The 18,808-nt window shown below is 37.7% G+C and overlaps 1 protein-coding gene across 3 annotated transcripts; it reads left to right on the top strand.

Annotated features, from left to right (window-relative positions):
- The first annotated feature begins 393 nt into the window (after positions 1 to 393).
- Positions 394 to 17,307, top strand: LOC143845482 (tRNase Z TRZ3, mitochondrial-like). Of its 3 annotated transcripts, none has more exons than XM_077353848.1 (12): positions 395 to 812; positions 1,010 to 1,099; positions 10,938 to 10,982; positions 11,081 to 11,135; positions 11,375 to 11,418; positions 11,561 to 12,079; positions 12,568 to 12,839; positions 13,839 to 13,986; positions 14,099 to 14,149; positions 14,282 to 14,790; positions 14,993 to 15,686; positions 16,869 to 17,307. In XM_077353848.1, the coding sequence occupies exons 1-12, from the start codon at positions 483 to 485 to the stop codon at positions 17,181 to 17,183; spliced, it is 3,072 nt and encodes a 1,023-aa protein (XP_077209963.1). In that variant the 5' UTR covers positions 395 to 482; the 3' UTR covers positions 17,184 to 17,307. The 3 variants fall into 3 exon arrangements, with proteins under 3 accessions (XP_077209964.1, XP_077209963.1, XP_077209962.1); XM_077353847.1 differs by having other exon boundaries at positions 14,081 to 14,149; XM_077353849.1 differs by lacking the exon at positions 1,010 to 1,099 and having other exon boundaries at positions 394 to 812; positions 14,081 to 14,149.
- Positions 17,308 to 18,808: the final 1,501 nt, after the last annotated feature.

Raw genomic sequence — 18,808 nt, 5'->3', positions numbered from 1 at the left:
TCCAGAGCTCTCATATGTCTGTGACTAACACCACCACTCTTTTTGTACGGTGAAAGATCTCGCGAGCCACCCCATTGGTCCTAATAAAGAGGTTGTGCCCAAAAAATGGACGGTTTGGATCATCTTATGGTTCCGTACAATACTTTTTGAAAAATACTGGCATGTACGGACTTACCCTTGTACCCAATTGGTCCTAATAAAGAGGTTGTGCCCAAAAATGGATTGTTTAGATCATCCTATGGTGCCGTATAGTACTTTTTGAAAAATACTGGATCATACGGGCTTACCCCTTACAAAAACTCGACAAACATGTTACTCCCCAAGTCCCCCAGAGTTCTCCTATGTCCGTGACTAACACAACCCCTCTTTTGTACGGTCACGAGCCACACAATTGGTCCTATTTCTTTATTCATTCAATCTTTAGAAATGGAGGTTTCGTTGTTCTGTTTTCTTACCGGGGTTTTATCCCCATAAACCCCAAAATGCCACAAATCTCCAACTTGAAACTCTTTTTCTCTGCCAAACCATCTTCTCTCCTCCTTCCCTCTTTTCTCTTCAAGCCCATAACCTCTTATAGACGTCACTCCATATTCACTTTATCTTCCTCTCAAAGAGACAAAAGGGTTTTTCCCCTTAGAACCAAAACCACTCTCACAAACCCCATAAAGAAAGAGAAACCTATAGAAATGGAGGAATCAGAGCTTCAAGGATTCAATAAGAGAAGGCTTGAAGGAAAAGATAAGGGCAAACCAAAAACCCTTCAATTGAAAACCCGAAAATTGAATCCCGTGAATACTATTTGTTACGTTCAGGTAAATTTTTTCATCTAAATTAGGGTTTCTCTTTGCTTGCTAGTATTTCAATTACTCTAACCACTTTGGTTTTGGACTGTGCATTTCTGGAAATTGTTTCTAGGAATTTCCCTAAAACAGTCTGGGTTTTGTGGAATACAACTTTTTTGTATTTGGAGTAAGTGTATTTTGTCTTATTTTTCATCTTTTTTCCATAGATTTTGGGGACTGGAATGGATACACAAGATACATCGCCATCAGTTTTACTGTTTTTTGACAAGCAAAGATTTATATTCAATGCAGGAGAGGTAGGTACAAAGAAATATTTGCAGGAAAAACCTGTTTTAGAACAAATGATCTATCTATTTCTACATAAGAAAGTTGTAAATGATAATTTCTTTCTTACATTCTTTGAATTTCCATTATTGTACTTACTTTATTTATTTGCTCTCCCTCCTCTGCAGAATGGAACCTATTGTAGTGATTATTCTTTTTTTTTTTTTTGAGAGAAATGTTGTAGTGATCATCTGCACTGTAGTCCTCTATTGCTAACCTTGTGGTGGTTATAGTCGTATTGGGGTATCCATATTCGGGGTATAGCATAATGTTGAATGAGAAGTGTTGAGAGAGAGAGAGAGAGTTGGAGAGAAAATAAATAAGTAGGAGAGATCTCCCCCTTACTCATGTGTTTATACTAAAGCAAAAAAGGGTACAAAGTCTATTATGCCCTTAGGCATATTACGTATTCCAACAAAAAGGAATTACATAAATTCATTATGATATAGTATATATTTATCCCTCCCCAGACCCGCAATGGTTGGAGCCTCGTGCACTAGGCCGCCCATTATGATATGATATATATTTTAATTGAAGATAAACAAGAGATGGAATGAACAACCATAGTTGTCAAACTCTTACCAGTCGTATGAGTCAACTCTCGAGTTGAGTCGCTGTGCTTTTGAGTCGAGTCGCATGCTTGAGTCGCCTATGTTGAAAACTTTTATGAGTCGTCTGGTGACTCTTACTAGTCGCTGCGAGTCGAGTAAAAAAACTGAGACTCTTACGAGTCTAGTCGAGTCGCTGGGCCTGCCCTTTCTTGTTTTGATGGTTGAAAACTTGGAAGTTGGAACTTAAAACTTTTTTTTTTTAATAAAAGGCAATTGCATCAAATGCGAAAAAAAGACCGAGGAGATCTATACAAATAAAGAGACAGAAAAAAAGAAAGAAAGACAAGAACAAGCCCCACTGCAAGGGTCAAGGAGGAACGAAGTTAAGTAGCTCAACTCTCTCCATAGAGACACTATCTCTAGCTAAACTATCAGCCACATCATCAGTTGACCACCTAACATCATGGAAAGAAATTGATGCATCTCCCACCTAGTCTTGGATCTCATCGAAGAAAGAGGCAAATCTCCAAGGGAAGGAATGAGAGCCTCTAAGTCACGTTATCACGATGAGCGAGTCTGCTTCTACCACTACCTTATTCAAATTTTCATTCTCAAGCTACCTTATTCCTTAGTAGATAGCTGACACTTCAGTTTCATTAGTGTCCGCGACTCCAATGGGACCCGCAAAAGCCCATTTCATAGCTCCAAATTCATCCCTCAAGACTCCCCCAATTTGGCAGGACCAGGTTTCCCTATGCTAGACCCGTCAAAGTTTAGCTTCAAAAAACCATGTGCGGTAGGCTCCCAGTCTTGGACAGTCTTGGTTCTTGGCCTGAACCAACACAAATCTCTTTCCAACCATACCATAAATCATGTGTGGATACAAATCTAAAGCAATGAAGAGTTTTCACCCATTATTAAGTTCCAACCAGAACTTAATTACTTTTGTGCATGCAAGTTACAAGCAAATAGTTATTTATATTTTTGGCTTAGTGCTTTATCTATGTGCTATTGGGTTATATTTTTTACACACTTCATCTTTTTATATATAATTATATTTTTTCAATTAAATTTCTGTTCTTGTCAAAAACTCTTACGAGTCATGAGTCGAATTGAGTCACGAGTCATAAAATTTAAAATCAAGTCATGAGTCGAGTCATAGGTTGACAACTATGTGAACAAACTATAACAAGGAGATCAAACTTAGATAGGATGGAATTTAATGTGATAACAAGTGATAGGGAAAATGGTTGGATAGAATACTTGAGGAGAATAAAAACTATCATTAGTATCGAAAGAGATAAAACACGCCAGCCTGATGGCTTTCCAATTACATTCTATCAAGACCTTTGAGACCTTAAAGAGGACCTACTTTGGTACTTAGTGAATTCTACAAGAAGATTTTTAGTGAATTCTACAAGAAGATTTAAATCAACAAGGAAGCAAATTCTACATTCATAACCCTCATCCCTAAAAAGGAACGGAGGTTGATGTAAAGACAATCAGCCAATTAGTTTGGTATGTAGCCTTAACAGAATTTTGTCAAAAATACCATCTTTAGAATTAAGGTGTGACGTGAGGTAATTTTACCCTTCCAAGGTGCATTTGTTGAAAGAAATTAAATCTTAGATGGAGTGCTTATATCGAATGAATCTATTAACTAGAATCTGGAAGGTAAATCTAGACTACTTGCAGAGTGGGTATAGAGACTCATGGTCTTGTTGAATGGAACTTTCTTGATTATGGTACAAGGATCATGGGGTTTGGTGCTCTATGGGGAAAATGGTTTCTCCCATGAAGTTGAACAAAAAGGTTTCTATGCTTGTCAATAGTCTCCCCAATTCATGTTCCTTTCTGAGTTCGAGGGGGATTAGAAGTAGACCAGGTTTGGAATTTTGTATCATCAGTTTTATCGGCCAGAGGCCAAAACCAATATGTATTGATCAATACTCCCGCTATTTTCTGTTTCAAAGCACCAAAACTGCATTGATAGTTTGATACACTTTCCACCAACGATTCTTATATGTTTTGGTAATTCTTAATGTGACTTATTGTGTCTCTAGCGTGCTACGAACCTATCAGACTTATTATATCTGCTTGGCTGTCAAATTTTTTACAGTACATGAACTTAAAGTGTAGAAAAAATTGAAGAACTAAAGAAATGAATGATATGCAATGCACTAGCACAACTACATAAATGAAGTAACACTAGGTAGTTGGTACGCTTGCAAAAATACTAAAGTACTACAGATGGTAGTTTTGTAGATTAGTAATTTAGTATATAGAATGTAGTGTAAGATGGATGTTCAAAAGAACGTCAAGCAATCAACATCAAATATATTTGTTTTTGACAAAATAACAAATGCACACATAGACAAAATAAATGAAAAATATATATGAGAAAATGAAGATATGCTGATTGAGCTCAAGGATATGTAGATCTAGCTTAGTAAGATTTAAAAACCAACATAGATTTAATGAGAATGCAAATAAAGATGAAAACAAAAATTGAAAAATGTAAATATGAGGAATAAAATAAGCAAATGGATGCATAAATTCATGGATCTAGCATCAAAACATGTAAATGCATCAAATAATGAACATAAGATAACCAAACACACATTAAAAGATAGCATATCTTAGTGGGAGTTGGTTATATGATGCTTAATCCTAGAGTAAATAGTGAAAATGGTTAAATATGTGAAAACATGGGTTATGTTGCATTTTACTCAAACCCATAATTGAGAATCAATCATGTGTTCAGGGCACTGATATGATGCTTCACTGATAGTGTTATGAAAATGTATGGACTAGTACTCCTGATACTACCTTCATACATATACAATTTTTCTGCACTGCTAATACATGGGATTGGAGTCATATATGACCTCTTAGTTTTTGATACAAGTTGACCGATGTTTCGAACTATGAATGAGGCACAAGGGAACAATCCTTCTTCATTCCTATTTATTTTGTTGGGCAAGTCTTAAGTCTTATCCTTTGGCGGGGAACGGAAAGATGACTAATTAAAAGGTTCCTCATATGTATAATTTGTAAATGAAATATTAAGTTTTTGCAACGATAGGGAGGAAGAAATTCAAAATCTCAGATCCATATTATGATGGTTTGAGGCAGTATTTGAACTTAGAATGTACTTGAGTAAGAGTCCAATAGTGAAGATAAATATTGAAGAGGATCGGATGTCATCATTTATTGAGGTATTGGGATGCAAAGCTAAATCAATCGTAATCACTTTTTCTGCTACCTATTCCTATTCATGCGTTTTTGTTGGAAAGGAACACTATTTTTTTGAAGATTTCTGTAGTACTTTTCTACAGGATTTTTGTGGAGTTTTATCTATGGTTGCAGTTAACCTAGATTAAATCTATTTATGCCGTAGATTTTTAATATGCTATCCATTGAAAGGTAGGGCCACCAAGAAGCAGCATGTGCATAAGACGAGTGTAGCGGAGATGCGAATGGTTAGATGGATGTGCGGTCACACAAGGTTAGATAGAATTAAAAATGAAGACATTTGTACAAAGGTGGGGGTGGCACCAATTGAGGAGAAGATGAGAGAGCACCGCTTAAGATGGTTTGGACATATCCAACGTAGGCCTTTGGATGCTTCGGTGAGAAGAGGCGACTCGTGCCACATTGATGGAGTAAAAAAAGGTAAGGGCAGACTGAAAACAACTTGGGTAGAAACAATGAGGAAAGACTTGATAGCTAGGAACATAACAGAGAACATGACCTTGGATAGGATATAATGGAAGAAACTGATCCACGTAGAAGAACCCAACTAGAGCCGGGATTAGAGCCAGATAGATTCCTTTCACCTTATTCTTGATTCATTTAGCCGACCTCAACTAGTTTGGGACAAAGGCTTTGTTCAGTTGAGTTGAGTTGAGTTATCCATTGAAAGGTTAGTTGCGATTTTCTACAGTAATATATCTTTTATTGGATTCCATATTTGAGGTATGGGGTTGACAATTGTAATCAAAAGCTACCCATTGACCCATGGATTTTATTTCAGTTATAAGTTTTATCATAATTTGGTATAAGAATGTCAGTCATAGATTTGATCTACATAAATGGTCTCAGAGCCAAGATGACTTCTAGAAATCCCTTTGGGTGTGTTCAGTTGTTTTACTCCAGTGGGAAAGGAAAAGAAAATGATGTGACAAATGGAAAGGAATTGGAAAAGAAATGGAAAGGAAAGCATGTGATATGAGCATTTAGTTGACAGAAAACTGTAAAGAAAATACTTAGAAAATACAAAAATGAGCGTTTTGTTGGCTAGAAAGGTGACGGAAAGTTTACTACTAAATCCACTGTAAAGAACATATAGAGCCTCATTCAAACAAAAAAAAGAAAAGAAAGAGCATGTAGAGCCCACATGTGGCATTTACGCATCTAATATGGGGCTTATATATTACAAACACCCCAATTACTTAAAAAAAAAAAGCGGGTCCACCATATATTTAAAAGGAAGTGGGCCATTTAAGACATAATTTTTTTCTACCTAATGTAGTCACCTGTATATATACATAAATATATTACTAACATACAATATGAGGTATAATACATACAAAAGAAAATCAAGAACCTTAGAATTAAACAGTAAAAACCAAAAAGTACCTGCTGATCCAAAACATAAATACCAAAAATAAGTTCGGAGCATATCCTCCATAAATCACATACCAAATGTATTAAGACAAACATCATTAAACAAGAATAGTAAACATAAACATATCCTAACATTGACAGTTTTTTTGGAAATCGTTCCACATAGCTGTCGTGATTGTGTTTCTAATTCTGTTGCCTTCTCTTCAATCTTCATCCCTTGTAAGAATTGCCAAAGTAGTAACGTCCTCATCTTGTGTGCCTTCTGATAATAACTGCTAATCGACATCATCTACGATAGAATCATTTGGCATGTACCCACTACTATGGTTGTGTACACAACAACAAGCTAAGACTATATCCATGTATTTCTCGAAGGGGTATATCGGTTCTTCATTGATAAATTTGAAATGCTTCTTCAAGACATCGAAGGCATCCTTAATTACATTTCAACATGATGAATGCCCTTAGAAGCACGGAATGAGTGCGGGTTCGGGGCTGGAGCGGAAGCGGGGCCGGGGAAGCGTGGGATCTCGAAGATTTTAAGTTTGGAAGTGCCATGGGAGCGTTTATGTAATATTTTCTTTATATATCTTTCAAAATTCAAGTACACCAAAAAATAGTAATTTCTAACCATATATATATATATATATATATATATATATATATATATATATATATATAACTTTTGAAATTTAAGTACCTTAAAAGAAGTAATTACTAACCATCTTCATTTTCGTGTCCTCTTTCCTCGTGCCATTTAAAGATGCCTTTGTGCTTGCTCCAATGAAGTACTTTGAAGAGCTGAAGGAGTTTTATGCAAGGAAGTTGGTTATGGTGGGACTAATGTAATAATAGGAGCGGGTTGGGAGTGCCATGGGAGCGGTTTCCATCTCTTCGGGATCGCGTTACTTGGAAGCTCCTTCCTAAGGAGCGCCGAATCGCAGTTTTATGGCGGGAGCGGCACCCATGAGGGAAGATTCCTGCTTCTAAGTGAATGCGTATGATTTAAGAGCTCATTAGAGGTGGAGGGTGTGTGACCTCTTATCTCATTAAGGTGGTAGCTTTTCTCGGTAAATTCCTTATCGAAAAAGGAGGAAAGGAGAAGGTGCCCTAATGGGAGCTGAAATTGGATCATCATTAGAGGGCTTAAACGAAGGATGACATTTGCTAACATGCATAAAAGCACTCTTCAAGCAACCCATCTCTTTTAGCCAAAAGGTTTAGGAACTTGGGGTGTGCAAAGTGTTTTGGATTCGACAGGAGGGTCAGGTGCCTTACCCTACCCGACATAGGTTCCTACGATTCATAAGGCTATGTTTGGTTGCAGAGTTTGGAATTCGGAGTCAAAAGGAGTCAAAAGGGAGGAGACAACCATTTTGATTTGTCTGGAATTACCTCGGAGATAGTGTAAGTAGTGTTTGGTTGCACAGTATATCCTCGGAGAGTAGGTGAATAAGTAGGGATGTCATTACCAATATAGGGAGAGAGGGAAGAGAGAGGGAAGAGAGAGAAAGAGAGAGCATCATTCCCTAGAAAATTCAACCAAAATTCTTTGCTTTTGGAAGGATTTTCTTTAAGAGGGGACAAGGAATCCACGTCATCAGATAAGTAATTATTACATTGGAGACATCCAAGAGAAGCCAATGCTATTTTGGCAACCAAACATGGAATGACATACCAAATCCAAGCCAAATTCAGACGGCTGCGGAGCTTTTGTGCAACCAAATGAAGCCTAATGGAGAAAGACAACAAGGGAACAATCTCTCACATCCCATTTATCAATGTCAAGTTACACTAGAAATGATATTTTGGGTGCATATCAGGGTTCCAAAAGTTTGAAGAAGAGGTCAAACACAGAGTCGACATTCAAGAATCAAAAGAAGTGATTATACAATGAGGGCACAATGACGGTTCGAACTAAATTGGACATCTCTTGGACACAACTGCTAGATCCATTGGACACGATTCAGATCCATATCCTAAGTTTGAAATTGTGTCGGATCAGACCCATACATAGCCACAGAATCCGTAGGAGCGTCCTAGTTCCGATTACACACTGCTAATGTTTGAAAATTCCGTTCTTATTGAAAATGAAAGAATACTTGTAAATGATTTTTTTTTTCAAATAAAATCCCTAATCAAAACCATTTCCCTCCTTTTGAACGAACATAATCTCTCTCTCTCTCTCTCTCTCTCTCTCTCTCTCTCTCTCTCTCTCTCTCTCTCTCCCTGTAACCCTAAGCATTACCCAGATAGGCATTCACCTACCTGGAGGTTAGATCCTTGTATGCAGTTCATAATAAGTCCTTTCTTTAGAAGCAATATTTTTGCTTATTCAGATGTTTGGATTAGTCACAGATAAGGGACTGATTCAACCCAAAAAAAAGCATAGGTACCTACTAATAGTGGACAGAACATTCCTAACCTTTTTAAAATTATAATTGTGTACAACATAGGTAGGACCTAGGATACTCCAATGCATGGTCATATTTGACATGGATCTTGACCTAGACACTAAAAGCTGGATTTTAGAAAACTCCAATAGAATCCGACTGATAATGGATCCAAGCAGATTGTGACTTAGACATAGGTGCATCCGATCATTCGGAATGGTAGACACCCCTAGTGAGGATTGTCTTTGTGGTATAGTTTTCTTGCACTTGATTTTACATAGAAGAATAGTTTGAGCCTTCTGGAGTAGAGGTTGTTGAATTCTTGAAGAGTCTTGGCATTCTTGAATGTGGAAGAGTGGTAGTGGATACCCATTGTAGACATGTTGTTAGAGTCGGAATTCTTAGGTCGTTGGATAAGTGGAACAGGGCACAATGTAGGCCATTCATGTAATGGTCAAAGGCCTATAAATTGAGCAGCCTCCTCTCATTTGGGAAGAACTTCTCAAAGTTGCAAGCTTTCTCAACTTATGACACAAGCGTGCTCCCATTCGCCTTTTTTGTGTTTCTTTCGCATTTGACAAGTACCCTTACGTGTTGTGGTTTTGGTGTACATAGTAAAGATCACTTCGCAGAGGCTGACTTAGGGCATCATTGTAGCCGCAAGCAAGTTTCTCGTGAGTTCAAGGAATTGAGTTTGCAAGCCTGCGACAAGGAGCTTTGGAAGTGCATTGGTAAAGCCTTTAGAAACCCTCTCCTTGAATAATTCACATTGGAGAATGGATATATTTCTTTCATCATTTTTAGCCTTCTCTGCGGAAACAGTTATTGAAGCTCCAGAATCCCTAATGAACTCATTTGCTGGGGGTTGTAGAAGTTTTGAGCCACCCAATTCTTCTCAGTTCTCGACATTTCACATGAGATGACAACAACATCCTTTCCCTCTTTAACCGACAATCTTTCCCTGTCTTCTTCACAACTGGATGAACCTTAGCACAACAAAATGAACATAGAATTTATAGCTGTGAAACAGCCAATTACTCCTAAAGCTTAAGCTGTTAGAGTTGGTGTTATTTAATCATTTATACTTCAACTCTCCCCTTCACGTGTGGAGCCCTCTTTTTTGGGTTGGCCGTACAAGTGGCACATGTGGCCCCTCTCTTGGGTTGTTAGTGGATTTTTAATATCAAGGAGTTGTTGGGTTTTGAACCCAAGATCTGCCGTGAGCCAATCTCTCTCTGATACCATGTGAAACGACTAATTACTCCAAAAGCTTAAGTTGTTAGAGTTGGTGTTATTTTACCATTTTTACTTCCACAATAGCTGCTAACCCTATATTCTTCCAAATTTTATTCCCTCAATTCCTCATTCACGGGGAAATTACAGTTCGAAGAATTGCAAGGTTTTATTCTTCTGTAAATAGAGAACCTATTATAGTTGAAACATAATGGGCAATTTCACAAATTATCTATCGTGTGTGAATTTTCTGGGTTGATTTTTGAAAACTTTCTATGCTGGCATTTGTCTCTGCCCCTGCCACAGTAGTGATGTGCTAAGTGTGATACAGTAGCTGAAATTTTCATAAGAAAGGCATGTGTCCTCCTTTTTATACTTCCATACAACTGTTTATCTCTAGATCGAATTCAATCTCCATCAGAAAAATAAAGAAATGGTGGGAGACTGAAACTTCAGCTGATGGATTTGGTAATTGCAGTAAATCATCAGTAGGCATTGACTTGGTCTCTAACAATTCTCAAAAGATTTTTTTTTCATTGAATGGTAATATTTATTGAGAAAGAAAACGAAGAACAAAAAGACCAAAATGGTCTCAAAGGAGATAAGCACGAAGAAGACCCAAAAAGGCTTATCAAAATCTCCAAGGACAGGCCAGGCCTCCTTAAATCGCATCCATTTATCGACGTTCCTTGAATCTCCCTTCATGATCAATGGTTAATCTTTGATTTCGACCAAAGCAAGATGCCCCGTCTAAGCACAAAGTCAATTCTCAAAAGACTCACCTGCATTTCCTAGATTTCTTTATTTATTGTTGGGTTCCCACAGTTTAGATATTAAAAAATTCTTAAAGGTTTTTAAAAACTGCGCTGTATGATTTATTTACTTGGGCATATTAAAAGCTGCAAATTCCTTCGGAGTATATTGATCAATCTTGTTTCTATTCTGGAGCATATGGTGTATGCCCCTTAAACTGTTCTACTACTGATTGAATTCTTCACGTGCAGGGGCTGCAACGTTTCTGCACCGAGCACAAGATTAAGTTATCAAAGGTATCAGATACAGTTTTTTCTTTGCAAATTGCAAGGCAATTGTTTCTTATAACATGGAGACATGTTTTGATCATGTTTCGTGGTTTTTCTTTTTTCAGATTGATCACATGTTTCTAACTCGTGTTTGTTCAGAGACTGCAGGTGGACTTCCAGGTTAGTGTGTTTACCGCTGGCAGTTACACTATAGCATTTTATTGGATCACTTAAGTTGTATTTTCAAAAAATAAAATTAAGTTTCATTGGGATTAATAGTTCAACGAAAGACCTTGAACGTAGACCAAGAAATATAAGTTTTAAATAACTTAAAAATAGTTTATACTTTGATATGGTATTGCAAATCACAAAGATTTGGAGAGTCCATGAGCAGCTCCGCTGTTGTCTATACTTCACAGGTCTTCTATTGACGTTGGCTGGCATGGGAGATGAAGGGATGTCTGTAAGTAACTTAATGTGTTTGCTATTTTTTTTTGTGTTGAAAAAATGTCATTGCTATTTCCATATTTACACTCCTGTGATTGTTCCATGCCAAGAGTTTGTTCTGTGCTCATTATCAAAACGTGTAACTTTTATGTTTTAAGGTGAACATATGGGGGCCCTCTGATATCAAGTATTTAATTGATGCAATGAGGTCATTTGTCACAAATGCTGCCATGGTTCACACTCATAGCTTTGGATCTGCACCAAATACTGGTGGCGCTTCCCTTTTAGAGTCTAAGCCGTGCATATTTATGGACCCAATAGTTCTAATAGATGATGAGGTTGTCAAGATTTCAGCAATTCTTCTGCGGCCAAGTTTTTCTGAAGGGTGGGAAATTATGGAGGAAGACCCTAACATATCAAATACGAGTCCTGCCGGATTAGATGACAACATGGACCGGTTTTCAGAACCCCTTGCACCTTCTTCGCAAAGTTTAGATTGGAAAGAAGGGCCAGTACTAAAGCCTGGTGACATTTCTGTGATTTATGTCTGTGAGCTGCCTGAAATCAAGGGAAAATTTGATCCAGCAAAAGCTGTTGCCCTTGGATTGAAAGCTGGACCAAAATATCGTGAACTTCAACTTGGAAACTCAGTTATGTCAGATCGTCAGAAAATAATGGTGGGTTTGCTTCAAATTTCCCAAAATTTCTTGCATTTCTGTTTATCGTAGACTTTGTTGTAATTTTATGACATTATCACTCCCTCCTTCCTCCGTCCCCACCCCAAAAAAATTAATAAAGATAAATAAATAATTATATCCTCCTGCACTGGACACTATACATGTATGCACAAATCCGACGCTGGTAGGCATTCTGGTGCTTCACATAGAGTGCAGATTTCTGGAGTATAAATATATTATTACTAGTTTACATATATTATTACCAGTTTACATCAGATATAGGTCTTTCTAACATTGTGTCCAGTCAAATCTAGTGTGACATATGGACCCCACTTGCGATTAGTCTATGGGGCCCAAACATGCAGCCTGTATGTGGATCTATCTATCTTTGCATTCCCCCCTGTCATCTTCTACTGTTGATAAAAAAGCTTTAAGACTCTAAGATGTTTCTTTGGTTCTAACTATTGCTCATTTGGCTTGCTATGCAGGTTCATCCTCATGATGTACTGGGTCCCTCATCACCTGGTCCTATTGTGCTCCTCGTTGACTGCCCCACAATATCTCATCTGAAGGAAATGTTGTCTTTGCAATCTCTTAATGATTATTATTATGCAGATAGTGTTGACACCCATCGAGACGGTGTTAAATCCGTGAATTGCATAATTCACTTGGGTCCAGCATCTGTCACAATGAATGCTGATTACCAGAAATGGATGAAAAGATTTGGTGGGGTGCAGCATATCATGGCTGGACATGAAATGTGAGGTTTGATTCTTATGAATCTTGATGTATTGATTTCCTCGTGTCCATTTTAAATCCGGTTCATACGACTATTTATAATTCTTTTGCTATGAAATGTTAGGATTTCTAACTTGATTGCTAGCAGATTTCTCATAAATGCAAGTTTTAAATATGCTTCGTAATCTCTGCTATTCAGCTATAGTTTGTCTTTTTTTGTGATTTGGTTGGAATCTATAATAAAAACTTGCTGATTGAATTTGAACTTGGCTGACTCTGCTCTGTTGGGCAGTGCTCCTAGTACAAATCGTTTGGGCTGTGTTTGGTTGCACAAAATCCTGGCAGCCGTCGGGATTTTGTTTGGATTTGGGATGCCATTCCTCATTTGGTTGCCAATTGCATTGAACACCCCGAGACTCCCTGGGTTGTTTCCTGGGTAATTATTTCATGTTTGCTGAGGTGGCATTCCTGTCCCCTCTTTATAACTTTCAAACCAGATTCCACAGAAAAGTGGAATTTTGCTTGAAAAATCTTGGGAATGGTTGCCAAGTTTGCATTGCACTCCCTGCAACCAAACACTAACTACTATTCCTCGAGGTAATTCTAGGCAAATCCAATGCTTCTCTCCTCCATGTTGACTACTTATTCCACCACTCTCCAAGTCCATGCCGTGCATCCAAACGGACCCTTTTTCAAATGTATGCTAGAACTTAGGACATAATGTGGAATGTATGTTAAATTCATGGATAGCTACTTTTGTATTTGGTATGATTGTCAGAGAAATTGTATGGTGGCCGACCGTCAAGTCCCTTGTAGGTGGTACGATGGAGGTACCACCCTTGATATCTGATCCAACAGCAGCCTCTGAAAAATGGGCTGCTGTTGGATCAAATATCAGGGGTGGTACCGCTAGCACAGTACATGACAGTTGGGCACCATATAAAAACTCTGATTATCATAATCAGCAGATTTACCTTCTTCAAATCTCATATTGTGGATGCTACACATCCTTCATTTGCAGGAAAAACATGGAAATTCCAATTCTCAAATCCAGTGCGAGAATTTCATCGAGGCTTAACTATCTGTGCCCTCGGTTTTTCCCTGTTCCTGGGTGTTGGTCGATTCACCACCTCAACAACTTGCCTTTAGATTCCACTTCTGCAAGTGAGGTTTGTTTGCTTTACCTCTTTCCGATGAGTAACAATTTACCGATTTTTGAATTTTATTATCTTTTTGTTTAACATGTTCTGGGCAATTGAGCAGCTGGTATCTTCTTCCCAGGATTCTTCTCCTATGCTTTGTGAAAGCATTTCTGCCAAAAATCTCCTTAAGGTATGAAACAGGCTTCATTCTAGATGCGTAATTGTTTGAGTTGGTTTATTTTCTATTTTTTCTCTAACTGACATCTCTCTCTCTCTCTCTCTCTCTCTCTCTCTCTCTCTCTCTCTCTCTCTCTCTCTCCAGTTCCATTTGCGTCCTTATGCACAGCTGGGGTTAGATAGGTCTGGGATTCCCAGCATCTCAACTCCCTCAGAGATTGTTGATGACCTGCTTTCAGAGATTCCTGAAATTGAAGATGCTTCCAAACATGTCAGCGAATTTTGGCACGGTTCTGAAAACACTAAAGAGATTATACCTCCTACACAGGGCACTGCCATTATGGTTGAAGAACCATGGATGAATGGTGAGACACATATATCTGATACAAATTTTGGAAAGCAAGGGACAGATGCATCAGAAGAAAACACATGGTGTCTAAATGGCAGTGGGGCAGATGAGGTAGAAGACTGCTCTGATCGTCCTGATTGTTTGGAGAATATTTCAAGGGAAGACATGGAAATTGTTCTTTTGGGCACAGGCTCATCGCAGCCATCCAAATATCGTAATGTTAGTTCTATATATCTTAATCTTTTCTCCAAAGGAAGCTTACTTCTAGATTGCGGGGAAGGAACTTTGGGGCAGCTCAAAAGAAGGTAATTTCTTGTTGACAAAAGGTTTCCCATGGCGCTATTAAATTCTTTCCGTTTTCCTATTGTGGAGATACATGAAAACCGAAACCGAAATTTAAAAATTTCGGCTGAAATTAATTATAAGATTTCCACTGAAATTTCATTTTCGTCTGAGGCCGAAACCAAAACTGAAATTTCACACCTTGATTGTAATTTCTGCTTTCAGATACGGTGTAAAGGGTGCTGATGATGCTGTGAAAAGTTTAAGGTGTATATGGATTTCCCACATTCACGCCGATCATCACACAGGTCTAGCAAGGATACTTTCTTTGCGCTGTGAGTTATTAAGGGGGGTACCTCATGAACCCTTGCTTGTTATTGGACCAAGGCCACTGAAGAGGTTTTTGGATGCATATTCAAGACTTGAAGATCTAGATATGCAATTCTTGGATTGTAGGGATACAACAGAGGCTGCAATGGATGCTTTTGCAGGCTCTCTTGAATCAATTGGTGATCACTACTCCTCAACAAGTCCTATTAATGTCAAAAATGTAAATATTAGCAATGGGGGAATTGGAGGGCAAGGGATAGTTATGCCTCAAAATTTGGAAACAACATTATTCGCTAAAGGTAGTAGAATGCAAAGCTATTGGAGGAGACCAGGGAGTCCAAACTCTCTTGTGGATTTTCCAGTTTTGAAGAAATTAAAGGAAGTTCTATGTGAAGCGGGTCTGGAGGCCTTGATCAGTGTTCCGGTCGTACACTGTCCACAGGCATTTGGTATTGTATTGAAGGCTACGGAGAGAATAAATAGTGTAGGAAAGGTTATACCGGGGTGGAAGCTTGTTTATTCTGGTGATACAAGGCCTTGCCAAGCACTGATAGATGCGTCTCATGGAGCAACAGTCCTTATACACGAGGCAAGTAATCTAATGGATCCTATGTTGTTTTGTTTATCTTGTTTACAATATAGATCTTATTATGCTTGTGAATCTCGTTATTAGTGATTAGACGTAAACATGGCGGTAAAACTAAATAATTTAAGTTAATGGAAGAAACTCAAGCACTTTAGGGAAGTGATATATTCTCCCCCTTTTCTCTCCCCCGGGCTACCCCGCTGTAGTGTATTTATGACCATAGTTAGCAAAGCTTGGTTTTAAACGGCGTTTTTTTTTTTTGAAAAAAAAAAAACATGTTTTATTTGTTTGCCGTTTAATACTCCGTTTAAAACTTTTACAGTAAGTTTTATACGTATAAACAAATTTTTGGCCAACTTTCAAACTTTACCTCCACTATACTTTTTAAATGACAAAATTTTCAAACGCATTTTTTTGTGTTTCCATTTTTACTACGTTTTTTTTAACCAATGCTGTATTAAACTCGAATTTTTCCTGTCCCTTTTTTTGCCGAATGGCATTTTGCTAGCTATGTTTATGACCACTCTTTTTACACTGCAAGGGGGTGGCCCGGGGAAGAAAAGGGGGTGAATATATCATTCCCCGCTTTTTAAATATTGGCTATTGTCAATGATTATTGGGGCCAATACAGTGACCCGGATGCTTTGTATACTTGGGAATGTTAAAATCACTTTAATTTTATTGAAACCATTGGAAAAGTTCTTTTCGATATTGAAAAAAAGATTCAGTTACATGGTAGCATTTTGATTCTCATTAAAACTGGATTGGCCCCACCAGATCTTTACTGAGGCTTCACAGCTATGTCACACATATCTCCGATATTTTCAAAATATAGAGATTTTATCTCGATATTTTGATGAAATGACGAAATCCTGATTATCGTGAGAGTTTAAAAAAATATAGCCATATTTTCATTTACCATGATACTATCACGAAAAAATCACTATATTTTTTATTTTTTCTTAATTTATATATTTTTATAAATTTTTTAAATAATCTTATTTTTATGGTTTTCCCAATTTAAACTTGAAAAAAATATATATATACCCCGAGATTTTCCCTTGCCGAGAAATTCCCGAGAACGATATGTGTGACTTAGCTACACTGTTTTCCTGTGTAGATTATGAAAAAACTGATTTAGTGACGATTGAATGCTAAAAAAATGCTTTTTGGGTGTTTTTGCAGGCAACCTTTGAGGATGGAATGGTGGAAGAAGCCATTGCAAGGAACCACAGCACGACCAAGGAAGCTGTAGAAGTGGGTGCAGCAGCTGGTGCATATCGTATCATCCTTACGCATTTCAGCCAGAGGTACCCAAAAATCCCTGTTTTTGATGAGACCCACATGCACAAAACATGTATTGCTTTTGACATGATGAGTGTTAACCTAGCTGACTTACCTGTGCTTCCAAAAGTTCTTCCTTACCTCAAACTCCTCTTTAGAAATGAAATGTTGGTTGACGAATCTGAAGCTGTTTCTTTGTCAACAGTGGAGTCTTAAATTGAGGAATGATTGTATTCTGTTATTTATTTTTCAAATAATTTTCTTGTTTAGTTTTGGATTGAATATGAGGGCAATTTTGACTGCAGAGCAGACCATTTATCAAATTATTGGTTCTCAAGGAGATGAGCATGGAAATCTTTGAAAACATTTTCCCTTTGATAATACTGATGTCTGTTTTAGCTGTTTTCAGTAGTAAAAAGTTGCAATATGTAGAAGTGCACATGTATTAGCTCGTTTGATTGATCCAAACCATTCATTTGAAACGTCTTATTTTGGTTTTGTTCGGCCCAAAATCATGCCGATTGTGCAATCCTAGTATCTATTAGTGTGAATTTTTTGTTGTTCAAGATGAGATGCTCACATTTACTTTTTGACAATCCATGTTCAATGACATATTGTACAAATTATTGGATGATATGGCGTATGTTTTGGGCTGCTATTGATCTACAGCAAGGCTTATCAAATGGATGGTTTGGATCAATCTAGGTGAGATCCAGCATGCCACAGTGGGGTGCCTCATTATATTACAATAGAGTTTATGCACTTCTATTTGAATAGGATGGCCCCAAACTTTGTGAGCAATTTTTTGCTAGCAAAGAGTTCCCATCTTTGAATAGCCTTAGCTCATGGTGTTGTCTTAATCTTCACAACAAAGTACTGATGCCGAGGCCTTAACTTTTTTTGGATTTTGAGAACGGATTGTGAATCCAAAACTGATTATTGGACTCATATTTTTACGTTTAATTTTCAGTCCAAAAATCAGTTTTGCAAAATCCAAAACAAACAGGGGCTGAGAAATCTAGGTCAAGGGGTTTTCTTGAATCTCTAGTTGAAGGGAAGTGATAGGTTGAGAGGGACTGTTGTTATAGAATAACCCATATGATCAATGTTAACCGTTACAGGGTTTTCTGTTTTGGGTCCTACAAGAGGGCATATGGGAACATATATTTAAGATCGAGACCGTTGATCTTGTCGAAAATTATGGCAATCCGAACAAAGATCATGCGTAAGATGAAGGACTACAAAAATCAACGGTTTTGTTTTTCTCCGCTAAACCCTAAACAAGACTTGATCGACGGTTGATGGGTCAAGGGCTTAGGGTCATCTGATCAAGGTTGCTGTTCGGATAAACAGATTTACAAACAGCAGTTTGACTCCATCTTCCTCTTTATTTTTGCTTGTACATCTCATTTTCTAAGGCTACTTTTATCTCAAGAAAAGCAAACTAGTTCAGGGCCTGTTCGTTTGAGATTGTGACAACCTCTTGTGAGCTCAAAACCTATTACTGTACTAAAAATTACATTTAAATTTGAGTCTGATAATAGGTTTGGGGCTCATAATCGGTTTTCACAATCTCAAACGAACAGGGCTTCAGTTGATAAAAGATGTGGGGAACCATTGAAGGACTCAACCATGTATCAACAGCTAGTTGGGAGTTTATGCGGAGTCCGAGGATGCTGCATGTGGAAGCAATTCTGTGAATCTTTGTCTAATGTAAAAGGTACAATTGATTTTGGACTTGTGAAAATGATGTCTAAAGTGAGATAGTTGGGTTTAATGACACAAATTATACAGGAGAATTATCTAATTCAAAGATCCACTACCGGTTACATATACAACTA

This window comes from Tasmannia lanceolata, unplaced genomic scaffold, assembly GCF_043159265.1.
Source record: "Tasmannia lanceolata isolate RefF3 unplaced genomic scaffold, GAP_Taslan_0.1 ptg000015l, whole genome shotgun sequence".
In the NCBI taxonomy this organism is placed as follows: domain Eukaryota; kingdom Viridiplantae; phylum Streptophyta; class Magnoliopsida; order Canellales; family Winteraceae; genus Tasmannia; species Tasmannia lanceolata.
The sequence above is the reverse complement of the archived record's forward strand: the minus strand, read 5'-3'. Positions and strand labels throughout refer to the sequence as shown.

Bases quoted from the DNA above. Each gene is read 5' to 3' on its own strand.
- LOC143845482 (XM_077353847.1), top strand. From the start codon at position 483: ATGCCACAAATCTCCAACTTGAAACTCTTTTTCTCTGCCAAACCATCT. The intron at 813-1,009 runs GTAAATTTTTTC...TTTTTTCCATAG, and splicing joins ATACTATTTGTTACGTTCAG to ATTTTGGGGACTGGAATGGA. The intron at 1,100-10,937 runs GTAGGTACAAAG...CTTCACGTGCAG, and splicing joins TTATATTCAATGCAGGAGAG to GGGCTGCAACGTTTCTGCAC.